The sequence below is a fragment of the Hesperophylax consimilis genome, chromosome 10 (assembly GCF_061612785.1).
Source record: "Hesperophylax consimilis isolate HC1 chromosome 10, BYU_Hcon_1.0, whole genome shotgun sequence".
NCBI lineage: Eukaryota > Metazoa > Arthropoda > Insecta > Trichoptera > Limnephilidae > Hesperophylax > Hesperophylax consimilis.
The window spans coordinates 20,314,709-20,339,456 of NC_142845.1; the positions used below are offsets into that span (position 1 = coordinate 20,314,709).

A 24,748-nucleotide genomic window follows, 5' to 3' on the forward strand; every position below is an offset into this window, starting at 1 on the left:
TCATTCAAAGTTTCTTAATATGCTGAGATGTAATATAATAACCAGTGATATAGGTTTACAAGAAGTGAGAGTGAGTAGTAAGGTTCCCTGGGGTGCGCCAGAAAATCACCACATATATTATAACTTTGCCTTGTTATCAAACTATATTTAAGTAGTTTATCTTGTCTACATTAAAAGCATTTCAACATTTCAGCGGATTCCGGGCAAGGCCTAGTGGAAAACATTCCGCAATGTGTTGTGTCGTGGTTGGATACTAACTAATTAATAATTCTGTTTCGGTAAATTTGCTAAATTACGTATTTTGAACTGTTATTGACTCTCTGAAACTTGTTACAGGTTATTATTTGAAAACAAACGTTACAAAAATCTAGCTACAACAGAACAAGATTTATGCTGGATGTAAATGTGGAATTAGAGGGTGTTAGGCTATATTTAAATCACCTTTAAAATAATTTTAAAACCAAGCTGTTTTAAATTCTATTTTAAGTAAAACCTACCACGTAAAATTTACAATAAGTGAGCGGAGAAACTAGCTGATATGAAATAATGTTAATTTGCTTAATATCTGGTCAAAATAATCTTTTTCCTGTTAAGAACTGAACTTGACAAGTTTCATAACAAACTATCAGTAAAACACGAATATATTATGAGGAGTTGACATCGCGTTTGGGTCCCACCCAGGCGTAGTGTGTTCAATTCCTCGGTTGGTAGTAGGAGATTTTCAAATATTGTCAGGTTATTCGTAACCCGGGAATGTTTGTCTTTCTTTAAAAAAAATGATAATAATAATATTTATTCGGACAAGGCCACCTGCGTTAACACGTATTCAGGTATATTTTGACTGACTAATTTTTTTGTTGGGAAATGGTCATGCAGACAAATTTTTAACAGTTCCTTGATAAAAAACGTACTTAATTTCTCCGTTTGGACGTTGGAAGGCGGTCGACTTTATTTCGCGTTTTATCTTAAATATCGTACAAAAAATGGTTGCTTTCAACTTTTCCATGTTCATGCATAAATATATATTCTGTTTCTCTGTAAGATGCTCTTAAAATTATTATTTTTCTGAAACACACCTGTTAACTTGCAACCAGAACAAAATGAACGTTTTTTCAGCGGAGAATTTAAAGTTTGCGTACCTATTTCGTGTTTAAAAAAAAGCCTGAGTAACTTCACGGGCAATATTTCCTTGGCCAAAAACTTAATACTATAATGGCACATAATAATAATCAGCCGTTTCCGCTTGAAACACAAATTATAATATTAATCTCGTAATGAACAGTTAATCATATTTATTTTCCGTCTGTATATTAATGATAACAAGAGTCTTGTCCTACCCTTTGTTGGAAGCGAGTTATTAATTGTTGTTAACTATGACCCAAACGCACTGAAAACAATAATAACCTAACCATTAACTCGTACAATCTTTGCAAGCCGGATTTCCCCCAGAACTTCAACCCTTCCAATTGAATTTAAGACGGTGGTACGGAGGCTAGTCAAGTTATGAAGGGGTGCGGTCACCGTTTCACTTAATTTATGTGTCCGCATCACACCCTTGCGCCTTGTACGACGAAAGGACTCGTATATTATTTGAGAAATGCCCCGCCATACAATATCCTGAAATATTGCGGGAGGTATTGCTGAAAATATTTGATCCGAAATTCTCCGGCGCGATTATATTACAAGTTATGAGGTACAAGGTATGGCTTACAATAAACGCTGCGGTTATTGTTTGGGCGAGGGAAATTATGTTCTACGGAAAACAATATAATTATTATTAATATTATCAACAAAAACTTATTGATGTTTTGATAAGACATTTTTATGTGGTTAATGACATATTTCAGTAAAATTTTTAAAATTTATAATATGATAAATTGTACAGTATAATATAAGGTCAGCAACATGAAAAGAGACATGGATCTTTTATTTAACACCAAGAAGAATTTTCTTTCATACTTTTTGCAAATTCTCAAGTTGATTATCTCATTTTTCTTACCGTACAAAAATAAAATTGAAATAATTTTACTTAAATAACTAATAAGCAGAAGATTAATAAATCATTTTTCTCTCAATTTTGTAATGCAAAGTTAGTTATTTATACAAATAATTCTAAAAATTCCAAGAAAACCCGTGAATTGATTTATACCTGCGTAGGAAAGGCCAAAAAGTGAATTTTAATCATTTAATAAATCACCATCTTCGACATTCGGTAAAAAAACACCCAAAAGTGATATATCATTTGTTTCTTTATCCTGTTAGAGGTGGGTTTTTAAGTATTATCACCCCTGACATGAGTTTGGAAAAATATATTTTACAGGTTTTGGCTTGAATGTAATATGGCTTTCAATTCCACCATTTCGAACCTCTTAAAATACATGGAAATTAGATGCTGTTTACAAAAAAAGTACTTTTTAAAAATAAGTGACACACAAGGTGTTAAGATACTTACTTGAGCTTCTTTAACCAGGGATTCCTAAAATTATTTGTAGAAAAAATCATGTTAAATAAATTTTGGTCTCCGTTTTTTGATGTTTTTCTGTTTGTTTTCAACATGCATAAAAAATCAGTATTTGACAATTAGGGATGGGGTGAGAGGTTGGGCAGTTACACGACGTGACCAGTAACAGTGACAAAAAATTGAAACAAAGAAGTGTCAAAAAAAGTCACTGGAGACAAAAACTCTGAAACAACATTTTGACTGTGAGAATTCTCTGGTTAAAGTAAGTCGAGAATTAATTTATAATAATAACACAGTATACGAAATTTTAATTTCCAAACATTTATTTCAATAACTTTCTGAAATAATAAGCTTACGGTTGCACTCCTGTGCTATCATTTTGATATTCTCGTTTAAAGTCTACAGTTATAAACATTGGCCATCAGTAATTTTAGATGGGCACTTATAAAAGCGAATAAATGGTCGATAAATTAATACAAATAAGACAATAGCATACTTGGTTGCCTTCAGAAGGAAAAACAAAGAAATAATACCTCGGAAATTAATATCTTCGAATAGGAGAGTAAACAAATAAAGATAAAGCTTAGATTAGAAGATTAGATTATTAAAAGATAAATTCAAATGAATTATATATTTATTATGAACTTTTTTTAGTAGATGATAAAATATAAACTCTAAATATATAATGCCTATTTATTCGTGAATAAAACAAAATATTATGTTTATTTAAGTATTCTCCGTTTTAAGTATAAGAATTAGGCCGAAAACCTTCAATGAAAAGCTTCACTGAATTAAACGAGTAGAGTCAGCCTATTTGTTTCAGTACATTTAATTCTGTCTTGGAAGTTATCCACAGAGTTGCAGTGCCGCATACTATCTCTGTACAATGAACGAAATAACTACAAATTGCTTCAACAACACTATTTTCTCAAAGCTTTTAGTAAAAATATTTGATTCCCGATTATTAAAACCAATTCGTTGATTATGTCTTTTTTTTCGATCGTTTTGACCAAATGCTTTTCAAAAACTTCTGAAAAAAGTTGAAATCAGAGTGGTTTTAGTATTATTTCACCACAACCATTAAAAATTTATTCGCTTAGTTTGTTTTTAACTTCGATATTGGTTTTAAGGTTCTTGTAGGTATGTAAATGTTTATCATACGTAGGTTACAAATTTGGATGACAGAAAGTATTTTTCAATGTATCCGAATCTATATTCCTTCTGCTTTATACCACACAAGCTTGACATGAACCCGAAGTTGCTCGGGGCTACGAGTGGTTTGGATAAAGTTATGAGTTTGTGAATTGTAGTGTGCCTCAAAAATACATCCAGTTTTCAGCGTGGAAATAATAATTATTATAAAGAATTGAAAATATTGTTTTACTTGATCGTGCCACGTCTTCCTTGGGCGCTAATGTAGTGTCATTAAATCCACGTTGTAACTGTCAAAATATACATCATGTCGACTTTAATTCGACTTCGTAACTTATTTCAGTGCAGAAATTATAGGTTAAGTCTTCCTAGGACGTCCCCGACTTTTTCCACCATTCACTTCATTGTATTCTATTGTTACTGTTAAAAAACTACACAATATGGACACTAATTCAAGTCCATATTTCATGTGTTAATTCTTCTTCAGGCGGGAACTTCTCCTACCATTCACTACTTTGTACTTATTCTATTGTTACTGTTAAGAAACTACACAATATGGACTTTAATTCAAGTACATATCTCATGTTTTAAGACTTCCTCGGGCGGAAACTTCTTTTTCCATTCACTACTTTGTATTCTATTGTTACTGTTAAGAAACTACACTATATGGACTTTAATTCAAGTACATTTCTCATGTTTTAAGACGTCCTCGGGCGGTAACTTCTTTTTCCATTCACTATTTTATATTCTATTGTTACTGTTAAGAAACTACACAATATGGACTTTAATTCAAGTTCATTTCTCATGTTTTAAGACTTCCTCGGGCGGTAACTTCTTTTTCCATTCACTATTTTATATTCTATTGTTACTGTTAAGAAACTACACAATATTGACTTTAATTCAAGTACATATCTCATGTGTTAAGACTTCCTCCTAAAAAACACTCCTGGCGCTAATAAGTGCAAAGCAGTCGAGTAGTTTTTGAATCTATAGAACAAGCACATACGTACATTTTTCTGATAGTTTATACCACAAAGATAATTTTCATAAAGTTGTCTCAGTAAATAAAATCATCGTGGTGTAGTTGGAGGTAGTCATACTGAAACGATTTCAGAAAACAAAAACTAAGTTTTGAGATATGTATTTCAATTCTGGTCTACAAATTATAAAAAAAATATGGAACATGTAATCTGATATCCCTTCATTTGTTTTGTAAACAACTAAACTGTTATTTTGAAATACACGAATCAGCAGAAAAAAAACCTAAAAAGACTTGGAAGATAGGCCATGAACACGTGTGTTATTTTTAATTTCAGCCAGTTTCACATGTTTGTGTCTAGACTTTTTTCTGAAATCTAGATAGCACAATACTGTTTGTTAGCAAGGCCAGACTATAATGAAAATGCCTTTGAAGAATAAAAGTTTTTATTAAACGTGGACAGATTGTCTGTAGTCATGTTACGCTCTGTTTATTAGACAAATAACAATAGTATTATTGACTTTCGAATATTCTATTGATAAAGTAAAAATTAATATTTCAAAATATTTATTGACTGAGTGTAGCGATGTCCTATTTTAACTCAACCATTTGGCATTTCACTTATTTGTAAATTTGTTTGCACGTTCCATTTAGGCTTTTGAAAATATGCTGCATCCACTTTATTATTCAATCAAATGAACAGATGGTTAACATTGACTAGGTGGCTAGGTTTGACTGACTTGTCGATATCATTAAACCTACCGGCCTGAAGAATGTTTGAAAGATTTTTTTATTAAAATACTAACGATTCTTTACACAGATTGAATATTTTAGTTTTTAGTATTATTTAAGTACCTACTTACAAATTTTATGATTTCCGAGAAAATTTTGGTGTTGATTTATTAAATAAGATAAAATTTAAAATATGCTTTTTTGGAAGTCTACAGAACAAATAGTGGTATAGCTACTTATGTTGAGTCTATCTGTTAAGATTCATTTGTTAATCATATGACACGCGAGTTCCCACTTGCAGTGAAACATGGCATTTTTATAATTAATATAACATGATATAACCATTTTCAAACAATTTTATTAGTGGACCCTCTTTTGGAACTGCGACCCCTGGGCCCAGAGCCAAGGAGGGTACTGCTTACCACCGAGTTATTCGATGAAGCGATAAGTGACTAAAAACAAGTATAATAATTGTACATAACTATGATCTTGCCGATCAAGAATGTTTTCAAGTATCATACACTTATTTCTCTCTTCATGGACGCAATTAACAACATCAAAAAAATAAATGAAAAGCTTCAATTTACCGAATCATTGAAATTCTGAAAGTCCCCCAGTAGATATATAAAAGATACTATTTAGAAACAGACAATCCGAAGTGATGAATGAACGAGAATTGTTTTTTAAAACACCCTCTCTGTCTGCTTTTGAAAACTGAAACAAGTTGCAATTAGAAAGTTTGTCGCAACTTTTACGTATACTTTTCTCCAAATCAGAGAAAAGGGAATATACGGATTGGCTTTCGCAGTGTAATTCCTGTCACATTGAGAGAATTTCCAAGTAATTTGCTCAATTGTCAGAAAACCGATTGTTTTTTTTTGGTATCTATGTTTTCTAGAACGGCGAAGAATTGTCCAAACATTTAAACAATGTTTGACGAATGAATAATTTTCTTAATAAAATTATGGTGAATATTATAATAGCGAGTATATAACCATTTATTGATGACATGTATATTTTGATATGAAAAGGTAATCTTGGATTATTATGCTATGGGGCTAGAATGCAGAGAAATACAGTGCTGGTAAACTAGAGATCAGTACTCCCAATCGATAATATCACAGGTAGGGATCGATAATTGAGTCGTCGATTTGCAAAACCCGCTGTGGAATTTATCGGTAATCAATAAAGAGCGAAAATCTGTTTGGAACACTTCGAATATATAAAGAATATACCCATTATGATAAATGTTAACATAGTAGAACTGGTTATTTGCTCAGGGAAGGAAATATTATAAATAATGCCTTACACCTTAAAACGGTTCTTATTTTTTCATATTTCTCGAGTAAATATTTTATCTCTAAATTTACTTTCAACAAAAACTTTATATTACGCTGATGCGATTATTCTTATTTTTATTTCTATTATCCCTAACATTATCTATTATTTTTATTAGTATCTTTATTTTTACAAGATTAAATATACCTAATATTATATATTCAGAATTGGTTATTTATGAAGGTAAGGAACTATTTTAAAGAATGCCTGACATCATTAAATTATGTTCATTTGCTTTATTATTCTTTTCTTTTCATTTAAATTATGTTTCAAATTTCTTTTTAAAATAATTAATAAATTTATCTTTATTTTCATCTCTTTCTTATTTTCAGTTAAAGTATTACCTATTTCACAAATACATTACATTTCACAAAATAATATATTAACAAATGAATCATGTATTGCATTTATATAATTATACACAAATTTCGACTACCATAATACGGACATGTGTCTAGTGTGGTAGTTGAAAAGCATGAAATAAACTGTATTCAAATATATTGTTATGAATAAAGAAAAAATTAAATAAAATTATATTTTGATATTTAACGAAAATTATTAATTATTTATTTATTTTTAATTTACTTTAAGCACTTTTTGTGAAGGTATTAGCAGAAATTTCCAGAGCGGGTTTTGCAAGTGGATGACTCATTTCCTATCGTTGTTTTTAAAGATGAAATTGAATGCTTTTGAGTGCATTTGATATGGTTCAGTAAATATAGCGCTGTATTAGTAAGTATTAGTATAATACTACTATATTACTGGATTAGTACTTTACAAACGGGTAGACTAAAAATCACGTGTTTTTGAGCGGGGAAAACAAACTAGTCACCTTCAACGGTTAATGATATATATATTTTTTTTTATATTTACTCCACACAGGAGGCCCTGAATAAAATAATTTCCCTCAGGGCCTATGTCATCTTTGGGGATGCTGTGTGGAGGGTCTTTTTGTGGAGAGGAAGGAGTGAACATGGGTTTTGAAGAGTCCCATGTTGTAGGAGGGAGGAAACACAGAGGCCGGCAGTTCGTTCCACAGCCGAGCTGTTGAACTTAAGAACGAATCGTAGAAGCGACCCGTTCTCATGTGACAAGTGTCAACTGTGTACAAATGTTGGGCGCGCGTTTGGCGTGTATCCCGACTACGCACCGGTGCCGAAGGGATCAATGACGCTAGTTCCTCAGAGCATCTTCCATTGTAATACCGATAGAACAAGGACAGCATACCTACCTGACGCCTGTGCTCTAAAGATTGCAGTCCGTTTGTTAAGATTGGGGAATCTATCAAACGGACCGCCCGTTTCTGCACAGAGTCAAGGGTTTTTTTCAGGTATTTTGGGGCTCCAGACCAGAGATGGCTGCCAAATTCGACAGTAGGGCGCACTTGCGATTTGTACTGGGTGAGCAGTTGTGTACTATTAACGTATCTGCGGGCCCTGTACAGTACGCCCAGCTTCTGAGAGGCCAACTTTACTCTGGCTTCGATGGAGCCCCCGTACCTGAGCTGGTCACTTATAGTTACACCAAGCATATCAATGGAAGGCCTGTTCGGAAGATTGCTTCCGTTGAAGGAGACTAGATTATCATTTGGATCCCTTTTAGACGTAATCAGACAGGATTGGGTCTTTGAAACATTAAATTCGACGAGATTATTTTTACCCCAGGAGGAAACACTCTCGAGATAACCGTCCATTCTCTGCTTCAAAGCCCTCCGAGCCGTTGGAGTTTGTGTGCCCTTTGGGGGCTTATCAAACAAAAAGCTATTATGAACTGTACTGTCATCCGCGTAACAATGAATCGGTGCACATGTCAAAAGGTCATTGATGTGCAACAAAAACAAATTCGGAGACAGAACCGATCCCTGTATATATGTTATCCCTGTATATATACTGTAGATCGATATGCCAACTATAAGGCCCCCGCAGTATACCTATATATCAAGTATACCTTTTTTGGTCAAGGATCCGAACCCTAAACAAAAGTCACCAATATACAGGGTGTCCGGAAACTCGTAGTACAAGCGGGAAACTGGTGAATCTACATCACATTTGGAGTCGATTTTGTAGTATATTTTTTTTTATTTGAGCTTTCGTTATCGAGTAAATCGAGTTTGAAGTTGATTTTTTTTTTTTTTTTTTTTTTTTTTAATCAAATTCTTATAAATTATTACTGAAGATCAAAGTACCCAACTAATTAAAACTATTTGAAAGTAAAACAAATGAAGAAACTCGGATTTGAAGCATTATTTTGAAATCACCCTTCATTTAACCCGGTGTAATCATAAAATATTTCTGCTCTGCAGGGTTAAAACATCTGTTATTCAACCCTAAACACCAGAAAAAACTTTAACCCTAAAATAGCCGAAAAATATATTTTTTTTGTTTTTTTTTTTTTTTTTGAAAATGCTCAAATCAAAAAACTTTATGTTTTTTTGGGTTCCCCATGTGGTGTAGATTCTCCAGTTTCCCGCTTGTACTACGAGTTTCCGGACACCGTGTATAGTTAACTACCATGGATACTCCATTTAAATAAAAAAGCTGGATTTAATTTGTGTACAGGTCGTTTTGGTGACACGTTTTTCACTTCCCATCAATAAAATAATAATTTGAAAAGGGGTCATCTCAAGTATTCTCAACCAATGCTCCGAACGAACTCCGACGTTTTGGAATAGGGTGTCTCTGAAGCATTTCGGAAACTTTTTTATTTTGTTCTCGACTGTCGCAGCTTTTTAAGATTTGTATTCTGAGATTATTTCAGTAATTTCTAGCGGAATTCCAGGCAGATTCCCAACATTCTGACATTGAATGCATTATAGATAAAGTCGAGGGCACAATTACATATTATATTTCAATGTGTTTAAATAACAAGCACAGAGTATTTATCGATTCTAATTCTTAGACGTAATAAACGTTTCATTGTTCTATTACAGCCAACTTTTACGTCTTTGATTATTTTCAACAGTTTTTAAATTTTTCAAACCAAGCCTAACTTATTTATTTTTTGGAATTTTAATTTTTTAAATTTTATTTTATATTATAGAAACAAACAGTACATGATTTACATTGATGAAATAATATAAAGGATTTAGATACTTCATGCTGGGTACCTATGATATGTTTCCTTGTAATGTCTGTGGTATGTTTATTCCTTATTTACCAGGTGACGTGGATAGTATATAGGTATGTGTGTGTAATTTAGGTGAGTGTGTACTGTATGTTTGAGTATTTGTGTGTGTATGTGTGTCTGTATGTATGCTCATTGAACAGTTTATATTATTGACATGATGCCACGTTTGAATTTGGGAAAAAACAAAAACCGAAATCATGTCAATGTTAGAGTTTAGATAAATATTATTTAGAGTATGAAGAGCTCGGTTGATTGGCGAATTAGATGGTAAAGAAAACATAATATTCATGCATTTTAAAATTTGCTTTGAAATAGTGTCTTCTTATAATATTTTTTACAGGCTAGCCGAGTGAGGCGGATTATGATAAACTTATGTTTTTTTTATGTGATTACTGCACGAGAGTCCCAACTGCTCCCAACCGTCTGTAGCCAGTGAGACTATGGAATCCCCATTTGGAATATGTTGTGAGGCTGAAAGTAGTAGGGAGGTGAAGGAGTTGGGAAAGAGGAAAGTTGAGGAGTACCTGGCTTTTCAGATCTGGGCACTAAACACGGCTAAAACCATTTCAGCAACGTTTCAATACTGAGTGGTGGTGTTACACCAGGGCGTTATTGATAGCATATTTCCCTCTGGAACGTGCAGCAAGTTCACTATATATTTATTCAAACTTATGTGCGCAAGCAAAGTAAATTTTATTGATAAATTTACTTGCGCACTCCAGGATTTGAACCCATGACCTTCAAATTACAAGTCAAGGGCATTTTCCCTCAACAACGATGGCCGTCATGTATTTTTGTACTTTATATAATTACCTATTGTAACATATTATTTTCCATTTATTTTACGTGTCCAATTTTCATCCACCGTAAAGTATCCTTAACATTTGTTTTTAGTTTAATATAATAATGTTAATATAATTTATTAAAATAATGATGTAATATGTCAAGATACCTCAATTCCAAATAAACCGTTTGAAAGTATGTAGGTATATTCTTCAGAACTGAAAAAAAAACTTAACTGGTAGGTAACGCCGATACAGGCATCTGGAAGGAAAACTTTTTTGGGAGAAACATTAATATTTAGTACCGATAAGTATCTATGACATGATTTCGTTACAAGGACTGAATCTGAAATTTTATTCGTGTAAGTTGGTAAAGGATTATTATTTTATTTCCTAACGTGAAATCGTTCCGCAGGTTTATATAAAGAAATAAAATTGATGGATGCTTATAACGTTAACTTCTACTCGGAAACGATAGCAGCCTTTTTAGTACAGTGTACGCCATATTATTTCAATGCTATAATATAACTTTAATATATTTTATATTTCAATTGAACCAAAACAGAATTTTAGGGCAGGGATTCTTAAATTCTTGAGCATCAAATCGTCGATCAGCGCCATTTTGATTTTTTACCATACATGATTTAAGTTTTTTTATCAAATTTTGGTCAGCTGACAATCATGACCGTTAGCCCAACAGTGGAAAAACAATTTTTTTTCAAAAGGAACCCTTTAAATCTTAAATACATATTTGTCATATTTGGGAATGCTGTGTGGAGGGTCTTATTAAGGAAAATAAGGATAGGAAGTTCCGGGAAGGAAAAGGGTATGAGGGGTGGTTAGGAATCTGGGGGGTCAGTATTTCTGGTAGCGATATATCCCTTCCACTGCCATGCAAGGCGATGGGTCGAGAGAGTCCGACTGAAGACGTAAAAAGTATCTTCCTCAACCAGCTCACCCGATTCGACATGTCACGCAATTGGTGGACAGATGTATCCGCTGTCAATACCAAGACAAACCTCACTCCATGAACCCAGGCACCCCTGCTAAATCACCAAACTAAGTGAACCACTTGAGGCGACCTATGGCAGAGGTGTTGGTTATCCAATAAATGGTTTCCGGGGCAGCGATACTCATACCCGCTTCCCAAATTGATAGTGAAAAATGACGTGGATCGTCGATTTGATGATTGTCAAATATTATTAGGGTTTGAAACAATTCAATCTTAATGGAATCGTCTAATAAGATAAAGTTTAAAAATAAGTTTTGTCATCGAAATTGGGATCTTAGTGTTATTACTATTAAGATGGTTACAAATGACTTACATTCGTAATGATTTTTGGAAAATAAACGTGTTTAATCATATCTTTATGTAACCATGAAATTTAACATCCATTTAACGTCCTTATAAAAGCATCCGACGCTTCAGTCTAAACTTTCAACCCGGGAAGTTTCTCGTCCTCCAAAACGGATCGCCGTTAGCTACCGCGAATGTTATAACGTCGTTGGCCGTTAGTAGCGTTTAATTTTAATGTCGTTACTTTGGCAAATTGCCGGCAACTCTTTTGTAGTTTCCCGCAATAAAAAGATCGCTGAAATTTTCCCTCTCGGACACTTTGCAGAGCGCGAGAGATCTCCGTCATTTAAAATTGAAATTGATATCTCGTTTGAAGATTTAACTATCTGAAAGATATTTGCAGGCCACCAGTACAAATACACACCCTATGTGATTTTATTTTTTTGTATACATTTAAGGAAACAAGCCAACGTTCTTGATTACAGTGGGATAAACTAATTGGCTCAGGTCCAGAAGTTGAAGGTTAACATCAAGTATTTGCATTGCTTTCCAGAGTAATAGACTGAGAGTTTCAATATCGTTCTCCTAGTGGGATACTTTATTTCAGAATCAATTAACACCAGGTGAATGGATCTGAATAATCCGGTACTTTTCAATGCTTATCTTTTCACATGTCATTTCTCTTTCCGCAGTCTTCGGCTACAAACAATCTCCAAATCATGGATGACATAATCCCACTGACTTAATTAGTGTAATATGACAATAAAAAGCCTTATTTTAATTAAATCACACCAATCTGATGTATTAATTATAAATTCTAGATTGCTGAAGACAAACCAATCATCGAATCAATATTCATCTCTCGACATTCAGTTGGATAAGAGTGATCAGATTCCAAAACTAGTTTTTCAAAATGTGTAGAAATTCGAAGTCTTTTATTGGGACAGCATCTGTGTTATTCGTATCGTAATCACCCGCTTAAAGGGTATATTATGTCGGACGTTAAACCAAAAACTTTTTTCCATATAGAAGGTGCTACAATAGAAAAGACATATGCTCTAGGGCTACTATCAATTCGATATATTCGTCATTTATGCGAGTAAAATCAAATAATCAACAACTTTTTTTCCATAAATAGATAAATATTTTTATAATGTTAGAAACTACAAAGATCAAATTTAATTGACAAAAACACTCAAATTAAGCATCACCCTCCACACAGCATCCCACATAATAGTATTGAATAAATATTACTAATTATTAAAATCTTTCGTACAAAACGCATTATCGACTAATTTTATATGTTTAGTATTTATTTTTATTTTAAGCTCATAAACTGTGTAAAAAGTAATATTAAACTTTGAGAAAAAAAAATCATCTTTACATGGTTATCAAAAAAAAAACAAAAAAAAAACTGAGTGGAAAAATTATTTTTGCCATTATTTAAAAAAAAAAACTAAATTAGTTGTTTATTTTATTACTAATGGACTAATAAAGATCACCTTGAATTTATAGAGATCCAAGTTTCACACTCCCATTGGACTGTATTATTGTGTTCAAAAAGGTGAGTGTATGAGAGAGGATTGTTCCGGAAAAGACAAATAAAGATACAGAGTGAGTTACTCAAGAGATTAGTAGGAGGGTTAGGTGCTACGGAGAGGAAAAATAACAATAACGATGTTTGGGGGATCATATAAGTTATGTTGGAAGTAGGTGTAAATAAATAGGTCAAAAGTTAAATTTTAAAAAAAAGACAAACATTCCCGGGTTTCGAAAAACTTGACAATATTTGAAAATCTCCTTTTTTTTATAGTGAATACCTCACAAGAGTCCCAACTGCTCCCGTCTGGAGCCAGTGAGACTATGGCATCCCCAATTGGGGGATGTTGTGAGGCTGAAGGTAAGTGGGGAAGGGAAAGAGGAAGGTGGGGAAGTACCTGGCTATTCAGATCCAGTCACTAAACACGGCTAAAGCCATTTGGAGCAACGTTTCAATTCTGAATGGTGGTCTTACACCAGGGCGATACTGGTAGTATCTTCCACTCTGGAACGTGCCGCAAATATACTATATATTATTTTAATTAATTAATTGTGAAATAACACAAATTAATCAAATAAAATTTATTTGCGCACGCCGGGTTCGAACCCGCGACCTTCGGAATGGCAGTCCAATGCGTTACCACTGGACTATGCCGGCCGTCAACTACCGTCCGGCCGGCTACTACCACCACAGTAAGCGGAAAATGTTGCTTGTGTTGGGATGTAGGACAGCCAGCCGAGGAATTGAACATACTACGCCTGGGTGGGGACCCAAACGCGATGTCAACTCAGCCACCGATCGGCCTAATTTGAGGTTATCTGATATTTTCACTTCCGGTCGGTATTAAAACGTTACAAACAGGTTTAAAAACTTCGCAATTGAAATAACTTAAATGCTCTGGCAAGGAATAATTAATTAGTTATAACTGTAATTAGCACAACAAGTTATAAGTAGTCCATTTTCGCCCACAACTATAAAAATAGTTTCTTAATGGGACAAAAATATCACGATTCGTCTCTAGATACAAAGATAAATAAATAAACATTTCAAATAATTCGTTCCCTATTTTGTCTTACTGCAAACCTATCGAACAATGTTTATCTTCTCGCCAAGTGCAAAGTGTTTCAACTCACCTTCGAGTAAATAAGAAGCTTTTAACTGGCTTTGCTAAAGACACTGAACAACATCTCATGAGATCTCTTAAGTACAGTGCAGTGGATTTACTCTACTGGATATTATTGGGGTCTCTAAAAGCCTTTTGGCTTCCAACTTTGACATTAGCTCTTTCAAACTTATTCGGGATTCAAACCGGTATCTCTCTTATCCGAAGCTATTTTATGTAAGTTATCCGACCATTACATCTAGGAAATTGCTTGATATTTTTTTTATTTTTTTATTCGTCAACTATTTGCGGCACCACGTGCTGAGCATAGCTTTATTTGAGTTTGGAAATTGTGACTGTATTAAATTCCCTTAAACTGTTCCTGATACACTCACTTCAGGCAATGCAATACGAAGTACAATTTAATCACTTTTAAATATTATAGATGATTCAAATACTGCAAACTTTGCTTTACTCGAATTTCATATTTATTTTTAATCCAAGAAAAATAATTTATCATGTCTATAAAAAAATGCTCACGAACCTATTTTTCAAATATGATTTTATTGTAATTCTAATATTTTTGCCGGAATATCACAAAATAAAACAATACGTGTATTTTGATAATGATAATAATAACAATGCGATATTTTTTTAATTCCTCAAAACAGTTAGCCGTTATGCGAGAATAATACAAACCGTATAGCCATCTGCGTAAAAAGTGCGTGATTTCGGCTGATTCCCGAATGCTACAAGTCAAGATTAATCACCTTAACCTCTTTGTTTACCATCAGATACATCTAAGCCTAATAGCTAATTTAGTGATCAATAAATCATCAAGATTTATTGATCACCATCTAGATGATTTATTGATCACCAACAAAAAGCAATTAGAATAGAACTGCACTTCATCTGATAACCGCTGCACTGGAATTGCTGCTATCCCATTCCTTGGTGTCATTCTTGTTAAATTTTCTTTCTTCTACTAGAGACATTCGGGGCCATTATGAAAACTTATCTGTATTAATTTGTTTAACTAACTAACTAACTAACCACCATGCCGTTTCAGCAGAGGTAGGCAGAGAGGACGGACGGCCAAACATCTCGGTCTTGGCACACACTGCTTGCCTCTTTCACATTCATACATTGTCTCATACATAGTTTTCTATTATTCTGACACTTGACATGGGCCGAATCAAGTATCTGATACACTTGGTCATGCCATGTCTTCCTTGGGCGTTCCCGATTTTTTCTACTCTTCACTTCGTCTGCTACCATTCACATTTGCATTATATTCTCCTTACAATCATTTCTATGCCTCACTTCCGTACATCAGGGTAGGTACCAGCAGATTTGTCAGATCTTGATAACCACTGAAGAATTCAATAGAAACAATTGTATTAACGTAAGTTTTCTTTTTTTCAGGGAGTTTAAAGAACAATCGACAAGATGGAACAATTCGAACAGTTGTTGACGTGCTGCGTCTGTCTGGACCGGTACAGGAACCCAAAGCTGTTGCCATGCCAACACAGCTTCTGCATGGAGCCGTGCATGGATGGCCTGGTGGACTATGTCAGAAGACAGGTAATTATTTTCTTCATAATTTTTTTAAATAATAAAGTTCAAAAGGTTGGAATGCTATCCCATCAAGTTGTGGGCTGCGTACAAGAAATAATTTTTCTTGTTCATGAATACTGAATATCGACTAAGGGTCAATGATTTATTCATCGAAGAGTGAAAACTTTTTGATAGTTACGTGTGGGGGTGAGTGGAATTTTGAGTGAATAACTATGCAAGGTTACATGAAAATTCATGCATTATGTAGGAGAACAGAGTTATAGTGTTGAAAATTCAAATATCTTACTTTTCGATATAAAAATACTATTTTCGGTTGTTAAAATACTAAGCTCGGTTTCAAAGAACTCTTGAACATTTGTTTTGAAATGAAGTTTTATTTTAAAATTGGAACTTTGTTTAGAGAATTCAGACAAGCAGCAAAGTACCTACGGATAATATATTTAACAGAAAATTATTTTAACTTCCATTTTCAAAAATTTGAACGGATTTGTCGAGGATTCAAATTCTTATAGATCTCCATTATTATATTTAGGAAAATTACACACAAAGCGAAAAAAATGGTTCCATTTTTTTTCGTCCAATTTGTCTTCCAAAGCTCTAACGCCGAACTAACGGAAACTACCGAATCCGATCCCCGAGCATTTCAAATCGATTAGCGATTTTCCACGGATCTGCCCTATCATGAAACTAATAAGTTTTGTCTGAATGTGTTTAAGGGTAGTGCAGTTACAAGCATTCTAAGCGAAATATAATTTAATTTTTATTTATTTATTATTTAACATTATAAATGATAACATTATGCAGACTTATATATAATGTTTTCGTTATTATTCTATTTCTCCATAAGTTGAGCTCCAGGAGCTCGTGTTTATGGGAGGAGTCTTTATAAATATATAAAAATAATCTTTTTATAAATACATCTAAATCTGAAACACTGCAACGCTGTCCGAAACGTCGGCTAAAGAAGAAGTTAGCGCAACACGGCATAAAACCCCAAAAACAAACAACAAAAACATCTGAAATAGCATTCTAATTTTGCCGGTGGATAGTAAAAGTTAGAATAGATTTCGCCATTATCTTTTCTCGAGGGAGGGATTCCCTGATGAGACATTCTTTTACGGGTAGATCCTGTCATTTCAGACACCCTCGTTCCTACAAGTACTGCGAACTCGGTTACTCGCCCTTCAGTGAATACTGAAGGATTATTTTTTTGTTTTATTTTTAAGTGATCCAGATATCTAAATGATCTTTTTGTTTTTCTTTAATGTTCTATACAAAACCAAAATGTTTGTAGTAGCAATATGTAGGTATATCATTACGCCGCTACAGATAATGTATACAAATGAAATGTAAAAAAAGTATTTAATTAAATACAGAACTATGTGTATTAATTTCAATTTGTTTTTATATAACCCTGATAAAAGTTCAGGGTGAACCGTAACCGTAACGTAACTGTTTTATGTACTAATTATAATTAATTTTTATTTTATATTATTTCACAATATTCATTTAAAATTATATGTAGTGTACTTGCGGCACGTCCCAGAGTGTAAGATACTCTCAGTATCGCCTTGGCGTAAGACCACTATTCAGAATTGAAACGCTGCTTGATATGCCTTTCTTCAGCCGTGTTTGGTTGCCTAAATATAGCCAGGTACTCCTCTACTATCCTCTTCCCCGTCTCCTTCCCCTTCTCAAAACATACCCCAGTTAGGGATGCCATAGTTTCACTGGCTCTAGATGGTGAGGAGCAGTTGGGACTCTAATGCGGTATTCACATTTAAAAAAAAAAAAAAAAATATTTGAGGACAAAATACTTAACTAAACTGATTTTTTTTTAAAATTTTTAAAGTTTTAAAAAAAAAAAAATTATTTATTTATTTTTTTTATTTTATTTGGAAAACCAACAGTTATAATAATTACAAGGTATGGTGTAGTAAGTTTTAATTATTTAACCAATAATAGGTTTTTACTAGGTATTTTAATTATTTAGTGAATATAATATATATAATATTTATGTAGGAAAAAAAGTTACATTAGCCTATAGGGATGGGATGGGGAAGGGAGGGGTATGTGATGGATCTAGTCTGTGTAATGTGTAGCATGTACGTGTGTGTATTAATAAAAAATAAAAATGATGATATAATTATTTATTGATTTTAGGTTTGAAATTGTGAGGTGCTGAGTTAAATAAGTCTAATTCACTGTATGAAGTATTAAAATTGTATGAAGCACGGTAAATAAAAGCATTTTGTTTTGAGTTCGTGTTACATTGAGGGATGTTTAATGTGTGATTTTGTCTGGTTTGTCTGGTGGGTACTCTTAATTGAATTCTTTCTAGTAATTCCGGGCAATCTATCACAGAGGTGGCAATTTTTTGTAAAAATAGTACGTCTGCGGAGTTTCTACGACTTTCCAGTGACGAAATCCTGAAAAACGCTGCTGACTCCTCGTGACTCAGATGAGGACGATAGGTACAAAAATCAAGGTATCGTAGAAAACGATATTGTACTTTCTCAATCCTTTCTATGTGTGACTTATACCTGGGATTCCAGACTTGAGAGGCGTACTCCAGAGAACTGCGTACTTACGCAAAGTACAGCATTTTCATGGTATTTACTTTTTTAAAATTTTTGCAGGTTCTGAGTACAAAGCCTTGGAAGCTTTTGCAACCGTGGATTCGATATGGCGCTCAAAAAGTAATTTCGGATCTAACACTACTCCCAGATCCTTAGCCTCTGTCATTTTGCTCAGTATTGTGCCGTTAAAGGAGTAATTAAAAGAAATGGGATTTTTATTTCGGGTGAAGCTGATGGTGCCACATTTTAATTCAAAATATTTACGGAAAATATCTTGCACGGATATGTGCTACTTTTTTCAATTACATTTTAAATAATAAAACATAAACTATTAAATAAATCGATGTTTCATGAGTTCAGAGGAAACTTAGACAGTATGTTCTGAGTTACTAGTGTATTTAATTATTTTATTAATTTTTAGCGTAAATAATGTGACCTAACAGAGGTACCTTGTTCTAAAGATACATTGTAGGTACCTGGTTTCGTGTGTGAATTATGAATATTATCAGTTATTAAAAAAACAATAATCTTCCCAACCTGCTATGCAAATATAAATACTATGCCAGTGTTCCAGCACAAATTGGTTGTTTGTAATTTAAATTTAAACCCATAAATATGCTGATATGATTGATACTAGATATTTGCTACACCTTTTGATCAAAACATAATTATTTACGTACGTTAGGTATTTTGGACTCGCATTGAATTTGAGTTTTGTACGGATACAGCCGCGCAGCCGTTTGTTTTAATGAAGCGAGGCAGTGTAATAAAACATGATTACACAGTGGCGTCTCATATTTCAATGGGTTCATAATTAATTATTGATAAATATATGTAAACGTCTGATTAAAATATAAAGCAAGCCAATAAAGGGAAGCTCATTATAAAGATCAGACATGAACGTTATTTGTAGTATTAAGTTCTCTAAATATTACATTATTTAAACGTCAATTCAATTAAATGAAAGTATATGACCACTTCCAAAAGAACATTTGAGGTTGCCCGCCCCTTTCCCTCGTGTTCTAAGGAAACAGATGGTTTCCTCCTTCACCAGACAAGTTAGACAAGACTCTAATGCGTTATTTATAAAGGAAGCTACTTTTTATAAAAATGATGTCCAGACGTGCAGTATTAGTAGGAAGTATGCGTGTGCGTACATGTTGTTAGTTATATATTGGTGTTGGTGCAAACATTTTAAGATAATGATAAAAATGTTACAAAAATTTTAAGAGAAATATTAATATGAGATTGTCTTGACCAAATCAGCTTGACTTGTCCACCTGAGTGTTAATCTAACACCTGGTGGGGCTGCACCTCTCCTTAATTTTTGAAAGAGATGCACGAACTCACTCTAAGTGAATGGCAAAAACTTTGGGATAAGTCGAATACGGGTAGATGTACGTCCTCCTTCTTCCAGTCAGTTAAAGCCAGAATGGAAGGGGCTTTTATCAATTTGGACCATCTCACCTAACACACATTCTATCAGATCATGGAGAATTCAGGGAAAGACTGCACAGCCTGACCCTATCTCCCATACGTGCGTGTGGTGACATAAACCAATCAGCCGAGAACAGTCTGTAGCACTGCGAGATTTTGACGGATGCAAGAGGCGAAATGCTGGAAGGTCTGAAAGTAATTACGAGACTAACTAGGAATACTGATTTTATTTCGAACAAAGAGAATCTCGAAAGCTTGAGAAAATTTACAAGAAGTTGGGTTGAGAGATGCCCTGAGCTTAGAGTCGATGATATAAATTAACTTCATTCTTGCTTCAGGTGCCAGATGTGATTACCTTTGGCATTTAGTCATCCTTTCTACAAAACTTTAACGCTTATTGACCGGATTTCATGCACTATGTTATGTTATTTTTATACATTGAACTGGTTAATTACATATAAACATTAACGAATACCTCTTTTTCTTGTACCATCTTCTGTAGCCACTTAACATCAAAAAATTTTCTCTTTCTTCATTTTTTGATTTTTCTATTTTGCATTTTTCATTTACCCTGTGCATAGCCAAACTACACTTTTCAGTTTTCTTTGTCTCCTAAATAGCATTTTAGATAAATATCACAAGGAACTGGATCATAACTCATCTTATTATTTTGAATTGTACTTCACATCATCAAGGGAGTGGACTAGACCCAGTCCCGGCATCAACTGAGGAGATAATCACCAAAGCGGCTGCTGCATAACCCGCCTGCTCCTTCCCCGTCACCATGAGCAGGCCTGAAGCTTAACTGCGGGGGACCAGAGCCATTCCACCCTGCCTCTGGTGACCCCATGCTCACTTTTATCTTTAGGGTCTTCGGGTTCTTTCTCCCTCAATCCTAATAAAATCTTTGAGGACCTATTCAGGAAGCTGGTTAAGGGGCGCGGACGCTGAGTCTTGCTTGCAGCTGGTTCAATCGCTCCGCTCATTCTGGGCAGGACTGCCCGAATACTGCAACTTAGCTGCTTTGATCAAGTCACTATCTTGAAAAGAACAATTAATAGTTGATAACATACACACACACAATTACGTATGTGATTGTATGTGTGTAGGTATGTGTACATATATGAGTATGTGTGTGTATGATTGTATGTGTATATATTGATTAATATGTATTTATACGTATATATAAATATATGCGTACGTATGTATGTATGTGTATATGTAAGCATATATATGTACCCGCCTCAGAACAGAAATCTTCAAGTGAGGAGGGTTACTTACTTGTTTGTATATGATTATGTTATTTCAATTAACGCCCGGGTTGCCGGCAATTAAAAAAAAGTAACATATAAGTATAAAAAATAACTTTATGAAGAGAAACTTTTCAGATGTGTTATATATTTGGTATTGCTTTTTATCGCCAGCATTTTATTGATAGCGTAATGAATAATGTCAGTACAAAAAAGTTAAAAGATCTATGACCGTTTATGACGGTCAACAGAAAAAAAGGTTCCCTAGGAGCTTTCGATGCCTTCGAGGCGTTTTATTTTTTATTCATATTTTTGAGACGGGCCCGTACAAAGTAAGTTGGGTGATTTACCGAGCGGCCCTGGTCATGTCGCGAGTGAAATATGCCCGCCAGGAGGTGAAGGGTTGCTGAAATCAATACAGCAGTTAGCGTTAGGGGTGCTTTGGTTGATGTGGAACTACCTCATTATTTGTCAAAACTCTTTCAGTAACTCGTGATTGAATAAATGTATCTATCATTGCTTGTTTTAATTGTTTTATTTGCACAATCTTAATGTTATTATGGTACACACATACATAACTATAATTATTTAAAAAAAATTAACTCTAATCAACTGCAGCTAAAATACGAAAATGCGGACTCGATCAAGGGACGAAATCGACAAAAACCGGAGACTGCGCAGTAAATCCCACAATAACTGCTCTGCAAACCGTAGTGAACTTTACTTTTCTGCGCACGGTTTCCAGTTTTTGTTGATTTCTAACCGTTTATAGTGAACATTGTTTAACCTCTTATATACCAACGTATACTTTTATAAATACTATAGGATATTTTCAAAATATCGTTTTCTGAATATAAGTAGCTATGTTGACGAAACTACAAGGTGGATTAGTACGATTTTTGTTTAAAAAATATTTAGACTCATTATCTGGTAAGACAGTACGATTTGCAAAAAAAATCATTTAGAATCAGCTGGCGCACCGCGCTAATTTGGTGCCGGCACACGAGAATATTTAGACAAGATTTCCAAATTCAAATGGTTCTCATTTTGATATTAAATATTGAAACAATAATTATCAAGAAAAAACTCTGAAGAACACGGTGAATTCATCGATAGTATATAGTTGGTCGATATATGGTTTAGAATATTCTTCCTAACCTGAATCTGAAGCTCGATTGTCTTTGTTTATCCATTAGTTGGCATGATATTTATTTTAAACATCTAATAACACAACTTTAATTTGGAACAATATCATTATTTGGCAAGTGGTAACCCTAGTTTTGGAGTGTTTGGTCAAGTGTCTGTGGCAGGTGTTGAGTGGTATGGGTAGTATTTTAGTAGGTATGGTATAGGATTGTGTGGTGGGAAGGTAAGGAATGTCATCCAGGGACCGAGACGGGAGCGGGGCAGGGAGCGGAGCGCGGATTGAGGTGGGGAGACGGGGGTTCAGCGGCGAAAAAATAAATCATATACGATTTATGTGAACAATGTCTAGGTTATGTGAGAAGAGAACTATAACACACAAATAATCAAAACAATTTTTTATATCTCAAAATAAATAAAAATTAATAAATATTTACATAATTGTTTTTTTTTTCAGGTGAAGTGTCCAGAATGCCGAGCAGAACACCGTATCCCCTACCAAGGAGTTCAAGGCTTCCCCACCAATGTAACCCTCCAGCGTTTCTTGGAGCTGCACATCGAAATCTCCGGAGAGCTGCCGGACCCGACCGCTGGACAGATCATGGAGCGCTGCAATGTCTGCTCTGAGAAGTCCTACTGCTCCATCTGCGGTCATTGCGACAAGAAAGTCTGCGCCGACTGCAAAGGGGCTCACATGGATATCCTGCGTAGAGAAATTGCCAGGATCAACAACCAAGTTCGCAGAGGCATCCACCGTCTGCAAGATATCCTCGCGGTGGTAGAGAAAAATATGCTCAGCCTCCAAACTAACTGCTCTTCCGTATCAGAGGAAGTTGACGAGATTTACAGAAGACTCGGAAAAGCACTTAAAGATCGCACAGAGTTCTTGAGAAATGAAATAGATAGATATCACGGAACAGAAGTCAGAAACTTATCTACACTTAAAGATAACTTAGAACTAGAAATAGGAAACATTACGAGTAACTGCGATCTTGCAGATAAGCACATGAACGAAGATGTCGAATGGGATGACACCGAACTGATGGATGCAAAAGAAATATTTTTGAAAACCGTAGAGTTTATCAGAAATTTCGATTACGAAGCTAGTGATTACGGTCGAAGAGTGAGATTTGTAATGGCTCACGACCCTAACCAACTAGTTCTTCATGTTGCCGGCTATGGTGAACTCAATATCAACACTGCTAATACCGGTTTCACAACCGGAGGAACTGCAGGCACTGGAGCATCATTGGCACCGCCTGGGGGACCCGGTCTGATGAGGTCAAAGAGTGACCACAGACTAGCTACCCAATTCAGGCAGCAAGAAGAATCCAGGTATGGAGATAGAGGGTATGGGGGAGATGCTGGAGAAGAACGTGAAGTTCTCGGTGGAAGGAAGTTTGGTGATAGACGCCCAGCTCCACCTCCAGTGGAAAGATACGGTGATGCAAGATCATACGGAGTAAGAGCCACGGGTGAATACGGTGCTGGTGATGAATATGGATATGACAATGACAGTACCCGACCACGCCGATTCAAGTCACGCTTTGTACGCAGTCAACAAGGAGGCGAAGATTCCGACACGGAAACAAGTGGAAGGAATGTCAGATTTAATGAAGCCGAAAAGGGTAAAGAGCGCGTATTCGATACAGAAGATGTTGCTCGTGGACCTCTCAGTGGAATATTCCGCTTAACTGACTCCCCTAGAGTTATGAAACGTTTGCAAGAAAGCGACCCATCGAAGAAAAAGGTCAAGGAAGTTCCACTTCCACAGCCTGCTCCGCCGCCGAGAGTCGTGCAAAAAAAACCCCCTGCACCGGCGACTAGACAAGTCAGTGAGGATGATGAAATAGCCAAAATAAAGAGGCAAAACAAGGGCGCAGGTCCCTCGGAGCGAGCTCCCGAGGCAGAGCGCCCGCCTGCGGAAAGGGTAGCCGCTCTCAAGCGCGCCCCGGATGAGGATGAGCGCCGCCGAGCGCAAGAGGTGAGTGCGGACGAAGATTGATGGCTGGTCATTTATACCTTTATATTTATTAAACAAATATATTTTCTAGACAGATTTTTTTGCTCAATGACTAACTTTAAGATTTAGAGATTTAGGATACGTACCAAAATACGGTATAAATCAACACTACACACATTAACATTTCACTGGACAACACATGAATACATTTAATAAAAAAGTTAATCGACTCTAAAATGCTTATGGGACTAAGCTGTCGAAACGCAACAGGAAGATGCACAGTAGCTGG

General features: G+C 34.9%; 1 protein-coding gene across 7 annotated transcripts in view; it reads left to right on the forward strand.

Moving 5' to 3' along the window:
* Positions 1-24,748, forward strand: part of tn (tripartite motif containing protein thin) — a 189,272-nt gene that overhangs the window by 149,255 nt on the left and 15,269 nt on the right. For all 7 annotated transcript variants that reach the window (XM_089636706.1, XM_089636713.1, XM_089636707.1 and 4 more), the window contains 2 exons: positions 15,935-16,093; positions 22,954-24,480. In XM_089636706.1, coding sequence (XP_089492832.1) covers positions 15,959-16,093; positions 22,954-24,480 — 1,662 coding nt within the window. In that variant the 5' untranslated portion in view covers positions 15,935-15,958. The remainder of the gene's footprint in view (positions 1-15,934; positions 16,094-22,953; positions 24,481-24,748) is intronic.